Here is a 21,985-nt window from a genome sequence, read left to right as displayed (position 1 = left end):
GTGATAAAAGTTACATGAACAACTTGCAGTTTATAAAGAGATAGGTCAACAGGTTATAAATATATAAATATGTGAGACTAGGGCTTGGGCTTAATTTTTTTTAAAGATCAACCATCTACATTTTTCAATCCAAATGACCAATTTCCCAAAAGTAACATTTGGGCTACAAACCAAACAAAGCTTCTTAGTAGCAGTTAGCAGATAAGATGACAGCAACATTGCAGGCTTATCTGGTTACACATCCTGTTTATGTCTACAAATTTAGCTGATCTCATCTAATATTAACTGATGTCCAAATACCTAATTATACACACACACACACAGATCATGTAACCACAGGTTATAAGTTAGTGACTTGGTACCATTAACTTACTGTGTTATTTTTTTTTCAACATTTGAAAGAGGCCAATAGCAGCTTTAAAACCATTTTTATGCTGTCTCTAAGCAAAAACGTAATATTTCGGATAGAAGCACATGTGGAAGGCCTTATCATTCAAAATCTAAAATTGATTTTTACCTCTTTAAGCTTCAGGAATACCTATATTACTGATTACCTTATTAACACTGAAACATTCGTTTTAAGGAATAGGATTAACTTCCTGATCTATAGACAAAAGGCAAAGGAAGCAAAGGGATGAAGCAGAGTTTGATCAAAATGGCTTACTCATCGGTAGCAATTAGCAGATTTGTTTTAATTACTGGATATTAAATTTTGATGTTATTGATATTATTAAATGATGGAAACTGAGTCTACACAATGAGTTTAATGCAGAGTGTCAAGAATATTAAACAACCAAAAAAAAAAAAAACTCAGCTAAAGCATCACTAGGGGGTCTTTGGTCTCTTCATCAATGTCTATTTAACAAATAGATTTTTAAATTAATAATAAGTAAGAGTAAATACAAATATTTAGCTTTTTCTAACATCATTCTCAGCTTTGAATACTTTTTCTCAGAGGAAACTTCAAACTCAAAGGACTCCTACAACAATACCGGGGAGGTAAAATGTTTACAGTGAAGTTGCTGTTTATGAGGAAATTAGGTTCCAAAGTCAGCATGTAAAAAAAAAAAATCATGCATAGCCAACATTATTCTTTAAAATTCTTAAAGTACAACACTCTCACCATAACTTAAGAAAATAGATTTCTTCCTGTATTGGAGCAGCCTGCTGAGTCCTTAGGTGCACAGTGCGTTAGAGCACAGTCTCAAAAAACAAAAACCAAAACCCGAGACTGGGGCAAGGATGGGCATGTCGGTGCATAACTTTGGAAGTAGGGGACAGGTCAACATGGGTGAGGAAAAGAGGCAAGTGGGGATGTGAAACAATGAATAGTGTGCACAGCTATTTCACGAAGAACACCAAGACACACAACAGTTTGTTTGAAAGATGCTGTTTGATGGCCTGGAATTCAGCAGGTGGGCTGCAAGGAGAAAGAAGCCATGGCATGCAGTATTCCATGGGAGGGTGAAAGAAGGGCTCTAGCTGGTTTCCTACCAACTCCTGTTCTGCATTGCTACAGTTCACTCAGAGGGACTTAACTGTTCTAGACTTTCAGGTTACCTTATCCAGCCCCTCTGGCAGCCCATCAGGAATTCAGATCCTAGTCCAGAGTCCAAAAGTGATGGAGGAAGCTCTGGGCAGGCGGCTGGTTGGCCCAGCTGCAAGGCAGCAGCCAAGGAGAAGGATCCAGCATTCCCAAGGCAGCTGAACAGTCAAACCCTGGTGGCAGATTCGTCTGGGAGGTGGATAGTGCCAAGGCAATCTGGGGAGGTCACAAGATGTGTGTCTGATAATTTGAAGAAGTCGGTTTGTATTTAGAAGTTTTACTGGACAAGAAAAAATATCTTCTTTAAATATTAAAAGGCATACTCAATACTGTATGATCATAATATATGTAAGAAGAAAGTGAAAACTAAGACAACTGAGGTAAAAAAAAATGTCATGTCTCTCACCTCACATTTCTAAGGAGCTCACTTCATTAAGCGGTATGATGGGTAAAATGTATAAAACCTGATCTTTCCCTTAATGCAATTGTAAATGTGTTCAGTTAAATGTACACACATTTCAACACCACTTTACCAATTGTCTACTATGCACCAGGACTTTCTCTTATAGTCTCACTTAAGCTTCAAAGCAAACTCTACAGGTCCCATTTTACAGAAAACTTAACGGAAAAATAAATAACACAGAAGGTCGCACCTATCAAATGACAGAACAAGGACTAGAATAACATTCTTTTATTATGTCATGTTATCCAAACCACTGAAAATCCAGTACCCATTTTAATAATTTTCAAAACTTAGGAAAGCAATTGCTTCTAATCTCTAAGAATAACATTCTTTAGGCGGACTTGTACTTGTCTTAGAAACTAGAATATTAAGGATCTCCCTAGAAAAACCATATACAACTTACAGTCCAAAGTTTGCTGAATTTTTCATAGAAAAATATGTATTACTGTACCGTAGTATATTATAAAAACATTATTATACAAATATAGTGGACTTTGTGGGCCTCACATGCCCCTTCACACCAGAAACATTCATTACGCCAGGTGCTGAGAGTGTCGCCTACTTACGGCTCATAGCCAAGTCCCTCCCCTAAGATTACACCACCTCCCTGGGCACAGCTCACTTCTAGTGACTGATGGAGATGAGGTAAATGGACCAACCTCCTTGACTCAAGTTAGGGTATCTCTGAAAAGCCATCCCAGCTTCTAAGTAATGCTGGGACTGAGTGAGGCCTTTGTTACCACTGTAGAGCAGTTCAACTTCTGCCTAATCCTTCTTCCCTCTATTTCTTAAAGGTATGGTTCCAAAGAGCACTACCCAAGACAACTCCTGCTTGAAACCTCAGTCTCAGGGCTTAGAACTTGGACAATCCAAACTATGACAAGAAGAGATACAATAATATTGAATGTGATGGGACAAAATGAGACTGAGAGAAAATCAGAGTTTTAAATGTGTTTACTAGGGGAAAAAAGAGAGCAAAATAAATAAATATCCAACAAGAGAAAAAAAAAAACAACCCTGAGGACCTGATAGGAAAATGGGCAAAAACACGAACAAACACGTCGAGAGAAAGATACACAAATGGCCCTTAAATATAAGATGTTCCACTTCATTTATAATAAAATAAATGCAAATTAAAACTATGTTAGCACTAGCCATGAACAATCTGAAAATAAAATTAAGAAAGCATATTTAGAATAGCATCTAAAAGAATACACATTTAAGAATAGATTTAACAAAAGAGTATGAAATTTGTGCTCAGGAAACAATAAAACATTGTCGAAAGAAATTAAAGAAGACATAAGTACGTAGAAAGACGACATCCCATGTTCATAGATTAAGCTAGCAATACTCCCAAAATTGACCTACATATTCAAGAGAATTCCTATCAAAACACCAGCTGGCTTTTTTTTTGCAGAAATTTACAATATGATCCTAAGATTTATATGGAAATGCAAGGGGCAATCTTGAAAAAGAAGAACGAAGTTGGAAGATGGACATTTCCTGATTTCAAAACTTACTAAGAAGCCATAGGAATCAAGACAGTGTGGTAACCGCATAAGGATAGATATATAATAGATCAATGGAATAAGACTGAAAGTCCATAAATAAACCCTAACCATATGGTTAACCAATTTCTGACAAGAGTGCCAAGACAATTCAATGGAGAAAAACAGTCTTTTCAACAAATGGTACTAGGACAACTGCACCCAAAGGAATGGAGTTGCACTCCTTCCTTACATCACACAAAAATTAACTTCAAATTAACCCCATAGACTTAAGTGTAAGAGTTAAAACAATAAAGCTCTTAAAAAAGTCTTCATGGGTTGGGCAAAATCGTCTTAGATACAACACCAAAAGCATAAGTGACAAAAGAAAAACTAGATATATTGGACTTTATCAAAATTAAAAATTCTGTGTTTGAAAGGACACAATCAAGAAAATGAAAAGACAACTCATAGAATAGGAGAAAATATATGCAAATCCTACATCTGATAAGGGACTTATATCCAAAATATAGAAAAGATTCTTACAATTCAATAATAAAGACAAAAAATCCAACTAAAAATGGGCAGAGGCACTGAATGGACATTTTTCCAAAGATACACAAATGGCCAATAAGCACATGAAAAGATATTCAATGTCATTAGTTATCAGGGAGATGCAAATCAAAACCACAATGAGATACCACCTACCATGGAGACTCTAAAATTCCTCTGAAAGGGTAAATGTAATAGAAATATGGAAGACAGGAAGAAGCCATACAAACACCAGAAACAAACTCATGTATGTGCAGGAAGTTAATATGTGATCGAGTTGGCACTGTAAATTAGCAAAGAGATGTACTGCTCAATGAATGATTTGGTAACAATTAGCTATCTACTTGAAGAAGAATCAAACTGGATCCATATGTGATATATACAAAAATAAATTCTAGGACCTCCCTGGTGGCGCAGTGGTTGAGAATCTGCCTGCCAATGCAGGGGACATGGGTTTGAGCCCTGGTCCGGGAAGATCCCACATGCCGCAGAGCAACTACGCCGGTGCACCACAACTACTGAGCCTGTGCTCTAGAGCCCGCGAGCCACAACTACTGAGCCCATGTGCCACAAGTACTGAAGCTCATGTGCCTAGAGCCCGTGCTCTGCAACAAGAGAAGGCACAGCAGTGAGAAGCCCGCGCACCACAAGGAAGAGTAGCCCCCGCTCGCTGCAACTAGAGAAAGCCCGCACGCAGCAACGAAGACCCAACGCAGCCAAAAATAGATAAATAAATAAATTAGTTAATTAAAAAATAAATTCTAGATAAAGTAAAAACCTAATCATAAAAGCCTATAAATATGACAAAAGAAAAATGTTTTGTAATACCTTGATGATATTATTAGCATTAAGCAAGACATTATTAATATTATTTAGAAATATTATTAAGACCTAAATTCTGATAAAAAGAGGAAGAGTTGACACATTAAGTAAATTAAAATCAAAAAAATTTACAAAGCACCATAAATAAAGCTAAAAGGCAAACAACAGAATGGGAGAAAATGTTTGTAGTCTTTATAACGGACAGGAGACCTAAAGAACTTCTACAAAGCAATAAGACAGTGTACATAAAGAGTCACACTCAGGATGTGCCCTGCAACTCCGTTTTAATATCAAAAAATCGACAACCTCAGTGCTCATCAATGGAGGGATAGTTAAGTTAGAATAAATTCAATAGTTAAAAGAATGAGGTATATAAATATTTTGTCATTAAAAGTTCTAGTGTTACCATAAAAACAATCAAGCTTCACAATATATGCATCTTAATCCCATTTATATTTAAAAATAGATTTATGGGACTTCCCCCTCAGTCCAGTGGTTAGGACTCCGCCCTTCCACTGCAGAGGGCGGGTTCAAACCCTGGTTAGGGGACCAAGATCCCGCATGCCACGCAGCATGGCCAAAAAAAAAAAAAAAAAAAAGATTTATGGCTATGTTCAAAAAGAAGAAGCAGGGGACACTTCCCTGGTGGTGCAGTGGTTAGGGCTAGGCGCTTCTACTGCAGGGGGCACGGGTTCCATCCCTCACGGGGGAACTAAGATCCCGCATGCTGCACAGCGCGCCCACCCCACAAAAAAGAAGGATACGTATCTACCGGTACGTATTTTACTGATTTTACCTCTAAAGAGAAGAGGTTGGAATGGGAGGAACTAATGGATGATATTTTTATTCTATATACCTCTACATTGTTTGAATATTTTACAGTGATAATATTACCCAATCATCTAAATTTAATAACCCATAACTGAAGTACATGTTGAAAACCTGGTAATTAAGAGTCACCAAGAAGCCCAGCATCCAGAATACTAATCACATATTATTGGTATATTCCTTCCAGTTTTATTATTGTATATCTCATAACAATATCATTCTGTATCTAAAATTTATAGCCTTTAAAAAAATAACATTTCATGAGGATTTCCCCTTTTCAGAAAAAAATCCTCCTCTACTGACCATATAATGTATACATTGTATTCACCTAAGTTATTGGAAAGTATTTCATTTGTCTTTCAGTGGTTCATGGTGAGAGAACTGTCCTTAAATGGCAGGCTTTCTACTGATGATTTTTATAACAGTTATGGACTAACTGTGGTCATTGACCTAACTGTGGTCACAGGAACTGAAGTAACTATTTTCTTGTCCTAAATCAGGGAACTTCAAGTTCAAAATAAACCATCTCTCCCTCTTTGGACTCAATCAGATAAATGAGTACAGTACTTAGTAAGTTCTTAATAAACACTACCTGCTATAACTATTATACTCTATTTCAGTGAGAAAAGTACCTAATAGTGACTTCAAAATCCAAAAGTTTAGGAATACACATCAATTAGTAGATCACACCAATGTGAATGTACTTAATGCCATTGAACTGCATACTCAAAATGGTAAAAATGGTAAACTTTATGTTTATTTTACCACAATAAAAAAATTTAAAAAGCTATACTGATGAAAAGACCATATAACTCATTTCTTACTGGATATTATGATTGACTAATTGAAGCAGGTTACCAGAAATTCCAGATCAAGCCCAATCCAACAAGTCAGCAATGAAGTATGAGCCGTATGTCATTAAATAAGCATTCTATTTACAAATTCATTTTCACCTCTTCTAGAATCTAGGGTTTCAAAATTACTGAACAGTTTTCTACTTACCTTTATTTCTTACACATAGGTCACCCAAGGTTTACTCTGCAGATAAGTGTAAAAAGAACAAATACAGTCTTTTTACTATCACAGGGCTCCTGAATAAGATATTAGTGGAGCCCGTGTCTGAGATATCTATTCACAAGACCCTAACGTATCCTATGCCATTATTTAAAATGTAAATCTCTAAGGTTACAAGGGGGATTAGTTATTCAAGGTAGAATTTCTCTCCACAGTCACTATGATCTAAGCCAGAGTTTATATTTAGAGTCATTCTGAGGACTGTAATATTACTAGTTCCGGGCAGCTGAATGAGTCTGTAGATAAATGGAGTGGATAAGCAGATATACTATTTAAAAAACAAACAAACAAACAAAACTTGCTGAGAACTTCTGAGAGCTTTAAAGTGCGAGTGTTCTTTCTTTCTCTCTCCTTATAAGTAGAAGGAACATGTCTGATATCAGAGGTATTAATAGGAGAGTTAAAGGCAAAGTCTCTGGTTTACAAGATCATGGTTCATGTATCAATGATTAAAGAGCTTTAAGGAATAACAGGGAAAATATAAAGTTTTACCAAAGTTCTGTGGCTAGAAGTATAGCACCTACCAAGGAGACTAGTTTATTTCTAGTCTATTCCTAGAAAATGAATAAATGTAGCTGAGGTTACATTTTTCTCTCACTGCCATATTCTGCTTGTTATTTTCCATCTATTAGCAATGATTTGAACTTTATCACTATTAAAAAAATTACATACTATATCAAACTCCTTCCCTTTTTTCTAATCAATGTTTAAGATTAGATTTTTTTAAAATGTCCATTTTAATGAAAGTAAAACTCATTTCCAGAATTTTAAATAAGGTTGTTTGAAACATTACAAAGTACAGTTTCATAAAAAGGCATAGCTTCCTTCTTCAAAATTGGGATGAAAAAAAGGCTAAAATGCCCAATACCAAAAATGGAACTTCTCCAACATAAATTGGTTGACTTTTTAGTCTGAAATATGCTTCTACATTGCAGTGATTTCAGGCAGTTATAAAGGAAAAGGCGACATGTGATGATATTAACAGCAAAACTTCACTAACTTACTGAAAGCAATTTGGCCCAAATACAGTGGCGAGATTGTGAACATCCATGCAGTTCTGCACACGGTGCTTGGCTACTTTTGTCAAGAATTGGCAAAGGTACTTGAGGAGGCAGTAGTGGGTGTCTGGCAGCTCTTTTATTAAGGCTCTTAAGCTCCTCTCCTGAGCATCATTTCGGTCATCTGGAAAGAAAAAAGAACAAAAAATGTTCTCAGGCATATTTTGCAGTAACAAGAACAAAGATACACAGGTACAATACATTATAACACTTAATTCAGAAAATCATTCCCAGGGACTGAGATACAGCATTATAAAGAGGCATTCTTGCCTTTTCTTTGATCCTCAAGCATTTGACTTTAAAGAATAACTAACTTATTCAAGACATCCTGAAAACCACAAGCTTTTTATTCAGTGCATAAAATAGGTTAGTATTTCAATTTTGTGTTTTCATGACACAAATTAAGATAATGGTTGGGTTTTTATTCGTAGTGGAATCTTCCATTTGACTTTTGTCTTCAAGTCTGTTAAAAACAAGAATCTCTTGGTTGAATAAAATTTGATACAAGAGACCTCCCAGGATTACCATGAGTGACACCAAACTTAGTAATCAGGAATCTGTGCACAGAGAAAACTGAAGGAAACTTTTAATTTTTACACAGCTTTTTAATCGCCCACGTCATATAGTTTAGAATTTGATATGTGCCTCATACAAAAGCTTAATGACCTTGTATAAAGCCAAAAATATCCAACGATGTGCCAGAATTCACAAGCAGACATGTGAAAAGTTCTCCTCAGTTCTCAAAGATTTGTTTGTTTTGTCAATATTTAAATACAGTGAAGTTGCTATCTTAAGTAATTTTGTATACTACTTTCTATCAGAGGAAAATACAAATCTTTTACAGCGAATACTTAAGGGGAATAATGACAATCCATCCTTTAGACAGATGTGTAAGAGAATAAAAATTTAATCCAGTTATATTTAACACACATTGGATTCTTTAATTTAGATCGGCCAGCTGCTTTAGCCAGTCAAGAGTATAAGAAACAGAAAAGTGAGGCAAATTAAGATGCAAAGGAAGAGGACTGATTGTTCACACTGATTAGTCAGCGTTACAAGATACGTAGGTAACGTGCCATCACAGGAAATGAAAACACAGAAAACACACAGAAAGTCACAGACTGCTACTGAGTGTCTGTAGAGCACAGGATAAGAATGCAGGCTTGGGAGCCACTTTCTGGGTTGGGATCCTGCTTTAGCCACCTACTACCTGTGTGACCTCAGACTCTTCACTAAACTGTTTCCTTATTTGTAAGTGGTAATAGTAAGTATCCAGTAGGGTTGTGATGAGGATGAAATGAGTTGACAGTCGTAGAGTACTTAAAACAGAGTAGCTGACACATACTAAGTGCTATGTTAAGTATTTGTTACATAAACAAAATAACTTTTTGCTTTACCTTCATTAATTTGGTTTTATGAACACACTGAGGTTTTAGTGAAATGTCTTTTAATATGAACCCTAATCCAAACCTAACCTTTATGAATATTAGAATAAGTGATGCTGTCAAAAACAGCAATGCCAAAAAGTGTATAGATTTCAATCTTTGGTAGAATCATATTGGAGAACATTCTATTTATGATTAGAATAATTATTTCTTACTTATCACAAACAATGTGATTCAATAAACTATAATGTTTAGGGCAAAATAGATTTCTTGATTCTAGAAGTTTTTCATATTAACTTAAGTTATATTTAAAAAAGAAATCATATCCAAATACTTTGATAATCCATAAAGACATGTGGTATGTTGCATATGATGGCATTATTTTCCACTGTACTATGATCTTGCCTATCAGAAATATGTAAGAAATGGAAATAATTAAGTTTGCAGTGATTAAAAATGAATTGAAGACTACCCATTTCTCATGCCTTTACATCATATAAATATGAACTAAGAGAAAATGTACTCCTATTTGTTTTTTTTGTTTTTTTTTTATGGTGACTAATCCAAAGTGAGTCTGGATGTTTTCATGGGTGTGTGCTCTCATTCTAAAATTGTGGATTAATTCCCAGCGTTTCAGGGTACCAGCAACAGCTTTCCAACAGCCTTGACAATGCACCCCTGCCCTTCTTTCTGGCTCTGAAATGAAACCTCAAATCCTACGGCAGGCAATGTGTGAAGACACCAGATCAAAAAAAATATATTCAAAATAGTTAGGAATTTATGACATCTTTGAAAAAGAAGCAGTACTTTGATCATACTTCTAATATTCTGAAATACAATGAATAATTTCCCAGGAAATAAAACTGACAAAAAATGGGAAGGGAGACATCTATCCAGAGAATCTCCAACTTAACAAAATACCATGAAATCCTTTATGGCATGAATGAAAGAATCGCTAAATATGGTTTCCAAAAGCAAAAATAAATATGAGGGAAAAAATATATCTATCTCCTTCTACCCAAGAGCATTTCTGCTTCCTGTGATGGAAGACCAGATTCACCGGTTCACTCGCTGGGTGAATTCACTACTAATTCACTACTTGGGCGGCTCTGACAGCAGCACATCACGTTTGGACCTTAAATATTCATAATTTACCTCCTGAATTTGTTCAAATACATCGACAGTGCTGTCAAGACCTTACTTTATTAGCATGACATTTCTACTCGCCTCTTTCCATACCGATGAATTACGTGCTACAGTAATACTGAGAATCCGCCAAGTGCACTGCGTTTCCAGAGATATGGGGTAAATATCACCATTATTGTCTGCCTACAGCCACCCCACAGACGAGATTTCCTACACGTAAGATTAATAACTGCTCCACACGTTTAGAGGGGGACTGTGGAAGAATGCCCAGCGTAGCACTCAGTGAGGCAGTGTGGGTGTGAATGTGCCTAAGGAGAGGCCTTCTGATGTTTTCCAGAAGCAAGATTCATAACAATTATTATCGCTTGCATTACTTTTTGATTCACTGGTACCTAAATATAATAAACAGTGCCATATTCACTCATGTTCTTGCATTTATATTGGTTATGACAATGTCTCCCTCAACGTCTCACGTCATAAACAAGCGTTAGCCATGCTTCTAGCTTGGGCACATTGATTCCTAACGTATACTTATGGCACACTATGTGTGATGTTGATCACGTGCTGTCTGCGTGTCTGACTGTCTCTAACACCAGGAATATAGCACTGAACAAAATAAACATCATGCCTTTATTAAGCATATTCTATTTGGGGGGAGACAGACAAAAATCAAATAAATTTTTTTGATTTATGCTATGAAGTGCTATGAAGAAACATAAAGCAGGGTCAGGGGGACTAAAGCAGAGTGATGCAGGAGTGAGGGATGGCAGGGAAGGCCTCTTAATGAGGTCGTGATCGTGTTTACCTTATCAAAGTCGAGAAGGCCTCTCGGCTGTGGTGACAACCGAGCAGAGCTGAAGGAAAGAGCAAAGTGCATTCTAAGCAGTGGACACAGCAAATGTTAGGGCCCTAAGTGGGTCCTGGGGCTGGGGCCAAGGGGTGGCAGGTGGGAGAGTGGCAGGACATGAAATCAGGGGACAGTGAAGGCAGCGGGTAGACAGAGCATATCATTACAGTCTTGTAAGTCATGGGGTTTTTTTTCTCCCCCTAAGTCAGGGTTTTGAGCTGTGGCGAGACTTGAAAGGACCACTCTGGCGGCTCTACTGAATCCCAACTGTGGGAGGCAGAGCTGAACGCAGGGAGACTCTGGTTAGAGGACCACTGTGACACTCCCAGAGGAGAAAGGCCAGTTGGCCTGGACCAGGTTGCCAGTGGTAAGATGGTGAGACATGGGCAGATTCTGGATAGAGTTTCAATGTGTCCTGTTTGTTTTACACATGAAAAGTATGTGTATGGAATACTTATTCAATCATTCAACAAGTAGCTATTGAGTAACTACTCTATGTCAGGCACAATTCTAAGCATTTGGGATACATCAGTAAACAAAACAGAAATCCCTGCCTTGATGGAACTGATATTCTCGCGGATGAGACATTAAAAAATAAATATAGTAATAGGGCTAGAAGAAACTGGGAGTACTGGCCAGCGTGAGGCGTGGTGACTGTAATTATAAATAAGATTGTCAGGAAGGCCTCGTTGACAATGCATTTGATGTCTGGAGGAAAAGTGGAAAAAAAAAAAAAACCACAAACTGGCAAATGTAAGCTCTTTCAGAGTTGGAGATTGAGTTTTAAACATCTTTTAAAGCCCCTCAATGCCTGGCATATAAAAAGTGATCAAGAAGTAATTTTAACAGATCGATACACATTTAAGCACACTTTTAAGACACCCAGTAAGACCTAATACTATAGGAATAAAGAGACATCTATATCTGAAATATATCTAAAAGAAATGTGGACTAATTTAGTCCATTTACAGAACTAGCTGGGTCAGGGTGTTACATAGGAATTATACTACAGGGAGTATTTAAATGATAAGCAATCCTTTGGTGGTCAGAGAGGAAGGATACTCGGCAATACAATTCCACAGAAAGGCCTCAGAAATAGTGAAGTGCGCCTCTGCAGATGTATTAGAATATTTTAACTGTTTTAAACTTGAGGTTACTTCTAGAATTAAACTGGAATAAAAATCAGGATGCGTATAATTTATTAATCCAAAAGGCTTAAGAAAACTTTGCAGATGGAATAATGGTTAATAATTGAAACAGTCATCATTTTCCTTAACATCAATCTTTTCCTAGGACAAGAACTAACTTTTTCCATTAGTGAAAAGTGCCACTTCAAACTATTCATGTTTCTTAAAAGATTTTCTTTGTTGGCTGAATCTGACCCATTTTTTAAGCTAAACCGCAAACAAAAAACTAGCACACAGTACGTGCGGTACACAGGTAAACTACTCAGCCGTTGAAGAAGATTGGACCGTAAGAACTTTTGTTCCAGATTAGGGAGCAAACGCTGAACCATGTGACAAGTATTTGCTCTCATTAAAAAGAGATTAGGGTCATAGTAATCAGCAATGCTGGACCTACATCACGGGATGGCACCTAACTCTAATCTGGACATTTATCCTAGCGCTTGTCATGTGCTTTGACTTTTCAGTGGCCATGAAGTTATACTGTATTACTATACGTACAACCTTAGCCTCAAGGAGAAAAAAAACAACAACTGGCAAAATGCTAATCTCCACTACGATATATCTCAGGGCCGTGAGAAGGTCAGCCATTAAAAGAACCAAAATATTTAGCTTCATGGTGCCAGATTCACTGAAGTAGCTTTTTATTTCCTCATTAAGTCTCACACAAGGATTTCTGAAAACTTGCTCATCTATCAGATAGAATAGTGAGCTGTTGCTGACCCTGAAGACGGAGGAAGGTCACAAGCCTGAGAATATGGACGGCCTCCAAAAGCAGAGAAGCCAGCAGGGAAACAGGGGCCGTGGCCTCACAACCACGTGGAACTGACAACTCCCCCAAACCCGAATGAGCCTGGAAGCAGCAAGAACTCAGGCTGACTGACACGTCGGTTTTGACCTTGTGAGACCTGGAGGAGAGAAACCAGCTGAGCTTACACACTTCCCACAGAACAAGGAGACGGTAAACGTGTGATGTTTTAAGCCCCTACATTTCTGGTAATCTGTCGCAGCAGCAATAGGAATCTTAGGCACCCCCGGCTAGAGATGACTAGACTGAAAGAGAGAGATTAATTAACTTTTCCATGTTCACACAGCTCCCACGGAACCGAGCTGCAACTCAGATCCCGGCAGTCTGACCTCAAGAGCACATGATCTGATCGGTGCGCTCCAACAAAGCTTGCCATTACTAGCATCATTATTACACAGCACCTAGCACACTGTCTCAGACATGTAAACATTTAAGAAATGTTTCTTGAGTCAACAAATAAACAAGCAAAATTGGTGAGTAGTCGGGGGTGGGAATCTTCATTCATTTACAATCAATTACAGCTTCTTAGGTCCTGGGGAGTATGCGGGGAACAACACATTAATAAAAGCCTACAAGAGTGTCAGGTCACAAAATGTTTTATACAACATGTAAGAATAAACAAAACACGAACCATATTTCTTTCTAAATACGCATTCACAGAAGAATGGGAAAAATAATCATAAAACGCCAGCTACCCTTGATTAGCCTGAATCTTACCCCCGCATTTCATTCCTCAGGAGTGGAATCGCTTCTTCAGAGTGACGAGAAGTTTATATACATAATTATATCTTATGATTAATGGAATTGGTATTTTTCCATGTAAAAGGAGAGGTTATATTTTTACAGCTCTCTCGCAACCCTTGCCCATGACAACATTCTCAGAAGCCTCACGCAAATTTCTCAAAGGGCAGGATGATAAAGTGACTAATAAAAATTAATAAATTACAGCCTATTCTTAGATGCTATTAATAAAACTACAAATCTTATCATTCTGATTAGCTTCTGCCAGATGCAGAGGCGTGTTTATTGCCAAATTAGCTGGTATCTACACTGACACTCCCACTCCCAGAAGGAACCCACATGTTAAAGCAAAGGCAAAGGGCACAGAAGAACAAAGAGGTGATACTTCACATTTCAGTCCTATAGCCAAAAACTAACTCTCCATGAGACCTAAGTAGTAGATCAGTGTATCTATTCTGCGGGCATTCACCGAGGGCTGAATGCCTGTCAGTGGGGACGAAGACATAGCTTAAAAATATAACAAGCATGTAAAATATTCTATCTGAATATCAAAACTAAGAGCTCACACCTAGGCTAAATGTTAGACACAAGCATGTAACAGCTGAAGAACCTGTTTATAATGTGGGAATGTCTGTACACAGGAGCATGGGAAAAACTGTCATAGCATATAGGAGGGGGAGCCTCCCACAATGACGCTAATCTTCAACAGTACTGGCAATATCCCAGCCAATAAAACTTGGCTTTCTCCATAAATCTAGTGCTATATTAAGCGAGCAAAGTACAGTTAATATGTAGTTTCAGTGCAAATCATGCTACGACTACTCTACCCGCCCTCCACTACGGATGCAGCTGACACTTGTGCTCAGCTGTAAGTAGACTGGATTGGTTTAAGTCACAGGACACCAGACCATCAAGCCCAGAGTTATTTAAGACTGTTCTGGATGTCTTCTCCTTCCCCTTAAGTCTTCAAATTGCTTATGGACTCAGTGTAAAACTTGACCATGTCCATGGGCTCAGCCAAGCAGGGGTTCAGACACAGCTTAGCTCAGTTCAGGTAGAGACGCAGATGTCTAGTAAGCTCATCACTTGGCATCCCTTCAAACTGATATTCTTTACACAAATTTTCAATATTTTATGTGAGTTGATTCTACTGATACAAGTTGTTTTACTTCTTTTTTTAATAACTCATTTGTTGGCTGTTCTCTCTTTCCCTCTTCCAGCTCAATCGAAACAAGACCTCCTCACAAAAGCATTCATGAAAAATGCAGAATTTACTGAGGATTTCACTCGGTTTGCAATAATTTGTTCCAAAAATCCCCAACAGACATTATCTTCTTGGACTTGGAGCTGCTGGGTCTCTCTTTTTCCTCTTCAAGCCCATAATCTTCATGCTATTACAAAACTCTACTGTCTGTACTACGAGGATAATGAAAATAAAAAAACACAGACAATAACAGGTATTATCAACAATGTAGAGAAATTAAAACTTCCATTCATTGTTGATGAAAACATAAAATAGTACAACTGCTTTGGAAAACTGTTCTTTAAAATGTTAAAGTCGCCATTTGACTCAGCAATTCCACTCCTAAGTAGATACCCAAGAGAAATTAATACATATGTCCATACAAGAACTTGTACATAAATGTTCATAGCAGCATTATTCCTATTAGCCAACAGGTGAAAACAACCCAAATGTCCATCAATGGATGCATGGATAAATACAATGTAGTATAGTCATACAATAGACTATTACCCAGCCATAAAAGGAATGAAGTACTGATGTATGTTCCAGCATGGATGAACCTTGAAATTTATGCTAACTGAAAGAAGACAGTCACAAAAGACCACATATTGTGTGATTCCATTTATAAGAAATGGCCATGATAGGAAATCTGTATAGGTGGAAAGTAGATTAGTGTTTCTCTAGGGCTGGTAGCAGTGGCGGGGGGAAGTGGGGAAGGAATGGGGAGTGCCTACTAATGGCCTTGGAGTTTCTTTTCAGAGCGATAAGACTGTTCTAAAACCAGATAGTAGTGATGACTGCCCTCTATGAATACACAAAAACCACTGAACTGTACACTTTAAAAGGGTCAATTTTATGGTGTGTAAATTGTATCTCAATAAATAAGGAAATTCTGTCGGCTCTAAAATCCAGTGTAGGAAAAAGTTAGATGAGAACTTTCAGTCAAAGATGAGTTTATCTACTAAATGGGAAGGAAATCCAAAAAAGAAGGGATATATGTATATGTATGACTCACTTCGCTGTACAGCAGCAAGTGACACAGCAGTGTAAAGCAGCTATATTCCAATAAAAATAAAACAAATAAGCTACAAGGATATATTGTACAGCACAGGGAATATAGCCAATATTTTATAATAACTTGATGGAGTATAATCTATAAGAATTTTGAATCACTATATTGTACACATGAAACTAATATAATTTTGTGAATCAAATATACCTCAATTTTAAAAAGTAGATACATTTTAAAAAAAGAAACAAAACTGTCAAACTGTTTTTCAAAGTGCTGTACCATTTTTACATTCATACTAGCAGTGTGTGAGAGCTCTAATTCCTTTATATCATCACCAACACTTGTATGGTCAGTCTTAATTTTAGTCATTCTGATATGTGTAAGTGGTAGCGCATGGTGGTTTTAATTTGTACTTCCCTAATGACTAATGATGTTGAATAGATTTTCATTTGTTTAAAAAAAAAGCATATATAGTAGAAAGTGAAATGTACTTCCAGAAACATGTACCCATCCACATATAATATTTTTAAGCAATCACCTCAATAATAATACATCAGTCATTTACCATGTACCAAAAAAAAAAAAAAAAAAAAAGAGTTTATCTACTTTTCCTCTTAATAACTCACTAAAAGGACAAGAAATTAAGGTATAAGCCATCAATCAAGGATAAGGAGAACACAGTTGAAAAGACAAGGTAGATGGAAGATTTCAGTAAATTTACATACACACATATTCACACACGTAAGACCAGTTGTTCTAATGCAGAATAACTTTGCTCAGTCATGACCTCTCTTCCCAAATTTGCATAATCCCACTCAGTACCTAAGACTACCTCACAGTGTCAAAGGTCACTAAGAGGAAAATATTTATATGTGTACTCAGCAAACAAACGATCATCTAGTTATCTGGATCTACAATCTTAGAGATTATAGGGGATTATAAACAAGAATGAGGCTTTTCCTGTCACATGGATCTGGATGGAAGCAGAACCAAACTGGAATATCATCAAAATGTATAAAGTCATGTGTGGAAATCTGGGTTTCCTGGCACCACATTTCTCATTTATTCCAGTGGAGGGTTCACACATCTGACTGACCGGCAGCTTGGACAGATATGCAAATGGCAATGCTTTCTGCTCTGAGTTTAGGTCTTTACCCAGAAAAAATGCATAATTTATATATTTGGCATTGCTTATAGAAAACCTAAAAGGCATATGCTGAAAATGGAAAGGGCTTAAACTTGGAGTTTAATATAATGATTCTCTTTTTCATAGAAACAAATTTGTGAGGGTTGAATAATTTTGAAAGAAAAGGAACTCAGTACGAAGGAATGAACCTAGGGAAGGAAATATTTCATACGCTTCCTCTGGAGCTCACACTACCCAAGGAGTAATGACTTAAGAACTAGTATTATAACTAGCCAACATCTGCATAGTACTTTAAAATTTGCAAGGCAAAACCACTCAGCTAACGTCAAACAGTACACGTGGCATTATGATACATATCAATAGAATAGATAAAAGACAGCCTTAACTCAAATTTATCTAGTGAATACCTCACGTAATGAAGAAAACCAGCAGAAGACTCAAGTGCAAGTCAGTGTATGAAATTAGGTTTCTTTACAATTAGGCACTGTGCTGATTAAAGTGGCATTACTAGGGTGGTTTTCTTAAGAAAAACAGATGCTGTCTGGATTATCAAATGCTCGTAAGCTAAAATTCACAGGTACTTAACTCTCACATATTGTTTGAACAGCTGCTATTATAAAATTCTATCCCATTTAAAATCAAGTATGCGGGGGGAGGCAAAGGAGAATGTCCATTTAAAGAGACGAACTGATCACATATCCTTCCCAAGACCCCACTAAAATGACAGTAAAATGATGTTTAAGAAGTATAAGCGCCCGCAAGCAAAAAAAGAACAGCAGAGAAGACAGAAGGAGATGAGATTTCAAAGCCATTTGGAAGTGAATGCAAGTGACTGAAAACAGACAGGCTGTGTGAAAGCCCATCAGGCTCCAGGGAGCTCCCGCCACCCCGAGCACCCAGGCGAGCGTGCCGGCAGGCAGGAGTGCTGAAGTTTAGGCTCTTCATAATGTCAGTGTATTCTTGGACATCTGAGATAGCTAAGGGCTAGAGCAAGGAACACAGTGGAAAATGTAAAGATCAGTGAAAATGTGCTAAGAACTAACGGGCCCATTAGCTTACTTCCCACCTCCCTCCCACTCCTGCTCCTGAGGAACTCAATGGTTGAAGAGAAAAATATGTCCACACATTGACATTAGTGGGTCCCCAACGAAACAGCTAGATTTCTCTATATCCCCACCATCTACTCTTCCTGAAGTGAGGTACACCAGTAGACAAGCCCACCGGCCCACATACAAAATGTTATCCTAAATCACAGCAGCCAAAGATCCTCATATGTTTGAGTAAAGAGATACAAAAAGAAATATAAGGGGGAGAAAACCAAACCAAAAACAAACAAGCACATACCACCAAAAGCCTTATTTGTATCTCAGAAAGGATAAGAATAGAAAATGCTATAAAACAGAGCACTTTGAAACAGAGCATAAATATGTTGGCTATTAAAATCGAAAAGCTAAAATTTAAACAAACAAGGTTGGAAAATAAAGTTGACTGAATTTCACAGAGAACAAAATTAAAAGAAAATTATCAAGCCTCTAAAGGCACAATAAAAGATAAGACAGGTACATTTCCAAGACCAAAAGACAATATTTTCCAGGTTGAAGGGATCTGCTGAGTGTCCAACACAAGAGACGAGAAGGGACTGCAGGAAAGAGCAGGTCCAGGAAGACTGGTGTGGGAGGCTCAGGGTGACACCTCCTACCGGGAGAGAAGAAGCAAAAGGGCCAAAGAGGAATCGCCCCAGAAATAAAGAGTTGATAAATTATGTGATGTTTTGAAAAAAAATAGGTAATGGTGGATTTGTTGGAGCAATTTGAAAAAAACTGCAGATATGTTTTCATTCACATAATTTTCTATAAACCTCAGACAAATATTAACATCAGGCAATGCACCTCACACAGGCACACACCCTCACATAGTCTTAACAAGGTAAAAATTAATTATGAATTCAGCTAAAATTATGATAGAACGATACTGGAGTAAGTAACAATGTAACAGCTAATTCCGCATATTTCGTAAGTGGAAGCAGTGAGATGATGTCTGAAAGTGAGAGATCAAGATAAAACATTATATTATCAAATGGAAGCAAATACCAAAAGGACAGCTAGATAAGTGAAAACTGATTTGCTCTGGGAAAGAAAATTAAGGGCTGCCAAAGGGTGTGTAGGGGTTTTCTATAAAAATCTTTCAATTTTGTTTGATTTTTTAATAAAACCGTATGCATGTATTAGTTTGACAAAAATATTTCTTTAAATAAAGGAAAATATGTCAAAAGCAATAAGATGATGAATTTTATTGAGAGTAATAAAATCACTTAACAATGTGCCACTTCAGTATTTGATTAATAATGTTACTGACAAACCACCAAACCCAATTATATTAACTACCCATTCCCCCCACCTTCCTGAACACACACTCTGTGCTCACTGTTGCAATCACGTACCTCTGTTTTCCAAACACCTTTGCTCCTGTAATCCTTTCTTCCTAAAACGAACACCATCTGTGGGAATTCTACCAGCCCTCCAAAGCCCAGTTCAAGTACTAATTCCTTCTTCCATAAACTCTCCTTATCATCTGACTTAGAAATGATTCCTCGCTGTCAACCCCACTTTATTCTGTGTATCCTGGCTCTCTGTGTACATGTTCTAGTTCCCTAATAAAACTGTAAGCTCACTGTTGGCAGGACAGTATCCTACTTTTCTATGTGATCAATAAAATACCAAACAATGCCTTCACCTCAATTTAATAACTGAAAAATTTTCAATCACTGATTTAATATAAAAAAAGTCCTGTACTATATATAACAGGCCATATTTGCAGGCTTATGCTTTCATTAAAATTATATAAAATATTTAAAAAAATAAAAATTGATAACTGGTAGCCATTCCAAAAATATTCCCAAATGAATTTCTGGAAGATATGGTCCATATTGTGTGATTTACCAGCTCAACCAACAATCAAAAGTTCAAGTAGTTTCAATTAACTTGGGCAAGAATTTTGAAATCTTCATTTAACTCCAAACTGAAACTCATTTTGTCCCTTTTCCTTCCTCCTCCTTAATCATTAGGCAGGTAGGTGCACTTATTCTTCTGTAATTTTTTTTTAAGAGACAGGGAAGTTAGGATACAGAAAGGATAAAGAAATCAATTTTAAGGTTAAAAGTGGAAAACTTGAGGGAAATCACACTAAATGGCTTGTCTTCGTATAACTAAGAAACCAAGGGGTGGAAGCGAGGGTTGAGGATAAATTGGGACATAAGTACAGGGAAGGAAGACTGTATTAGAACTATGGATGCCTGTGTCTCATCTCTAGAGATGATGATTTAATTGGTGTAGGATGTAATGATCTCTGGGATTTTTTTCAAAGCTTCCCAGATAATTCTTCTGGGCTTCCACAGTTGAGAAGCACTAACTTAACATTTATTAAACATATATGACTGACACTGTTTTAAGTGCTTTAATGGATAAACTCAGTATCCACAACAAACTCAGGAAGTAAACACTACTATGAACAAACTACTACAACAGTTAGGGAAACTAAGTGTGGTGGTTTCACAATGTCCACAAAGTCTGACACTTCTTCTTTCAAAAGATGGTGCCTAATTCCTCTCCTCTTGAATATGGGCCAGATTAAGGACTCGCTCCTAATGAATAGAATGTGGGACAAATGATGCTATTTGACTTCTGGGGCTAGGTCATTGAAAAGATAGCTTCCATCTCTCTTGATGTGCTCACTCTGGGGGAAGCCAGCGACATGTTATGAGAACACTCAAGTAGCCATCAGGAGAGGCCCATAGAGAAAGGAACTGAGGCTTCTCACCAAGAGCCAGCACTAAATTGCCAGCCATGTGAATGAACCACCCTAGAAGCAGATCTCCCAGCCCCAGTCAAGCCTTCAGATAATTGCAGCCCTTTGACAACTCTTGAGAGCAACTCCCTGACAGACTCTGAACCAGTGCTGCCTAACTAAACCACACTTGAATTCCTAGCCCACAGAAACTATGACAGAAAATACATGTTTATAGTAGTTTTAAGAAAATTGTTATGTAACAATAGATACCTAATATACTAAGGCACAGAAAGCTTAAGTAGCCTGTCCATACCAATGCAGCGGGCGGTGGGCAAACAGATTTGCAACTAGTCAGAATGGACCCAGAGCCTATGCTCTAAGCCACATGCTATAATTTCTTTCTTCAAAATGAAGATTATCCTATCTGTACCTCATTAGAGTTGATGCTGGGATCAAAAGAGGTTATATAAATAAAATATCTTCTAGGTATTATGCAGTGAGGAGTCACTAGCACCTATTATCACTAAAAGGAATAAATTCTTAAAGAGACTCAATATTAAAATACAAACAAAAATACAGAAAATTATCTATACAAAAAACGAAAACACACCCCAGTAACATTTTTTCCCACAGCTTATCATTTGTTTTAAACTCATTCCTTACTCCTAGCTCTGCTAGTCATCTTTAAAGACTTCCAAGAAAAAACCATCAATTCTGTAGTCATGATTTCTATACCAGAGACTACCTAGTTAGCATCTACTGTAGGCATTTTACTAATTAATTTTTAATCATACATATACCAAACTGTGATATGTTTTTAAAAGTAGTGTTATGGGGCTTCCCTGGTGGCGCAGTG

The 21,985-nt window shown here is 37.2% G+C and overlaps 1 protein-coding gene across 3 annotated transcripts in view; it reads right to left on the bottom strand.

The window, feature by feature from the left end:
• FAM13A (family with sequence similarity 13 member A) overlaps positions 1-21,985 on the bottom strand; it is a 333,205-nt gene that overhangs the window by 269,758 nt on the left and 41,462 nt on the right. For all 3 annotated transcript variants that reach the window (XR_009701148.1, XM_061192618.1, XM_061192617.1), the window contains one exon: positions 7,777-7,954. Coding sequence is in view for 2 of the 3 variants with exons in the window: in XM_061192618.1 (XP_061048601.1) it covers positions 7,777-7,954 (178 nt within the window). In the remaining variant the exon portion in view is untranslated. The remainder of the gene's footprint in view (positions 1-7,776; positions 7,955-21,985) is intronic.

The sequence above is a fragment of the Eubalaena glacialis genome, chromosome 5, assembly GCF_028564815.1.
Source record: "Eubalaena glacialis isolate mEubGla1 chromosome 5, mEubGla1.1.hap2.+ XY, whole genome shotgun sequence".
Lineage (NCBI taxonomy): Eukaryota > Metazoa > Chordata > Mammalia > Artiodactyla > Balaenidae > Eubalaena > Eubalaena glacialis.
Note: the sequence above shows the minus strand (reverse complement) of the source record. Positions and strands in the feature narration are given on the sequence as shown.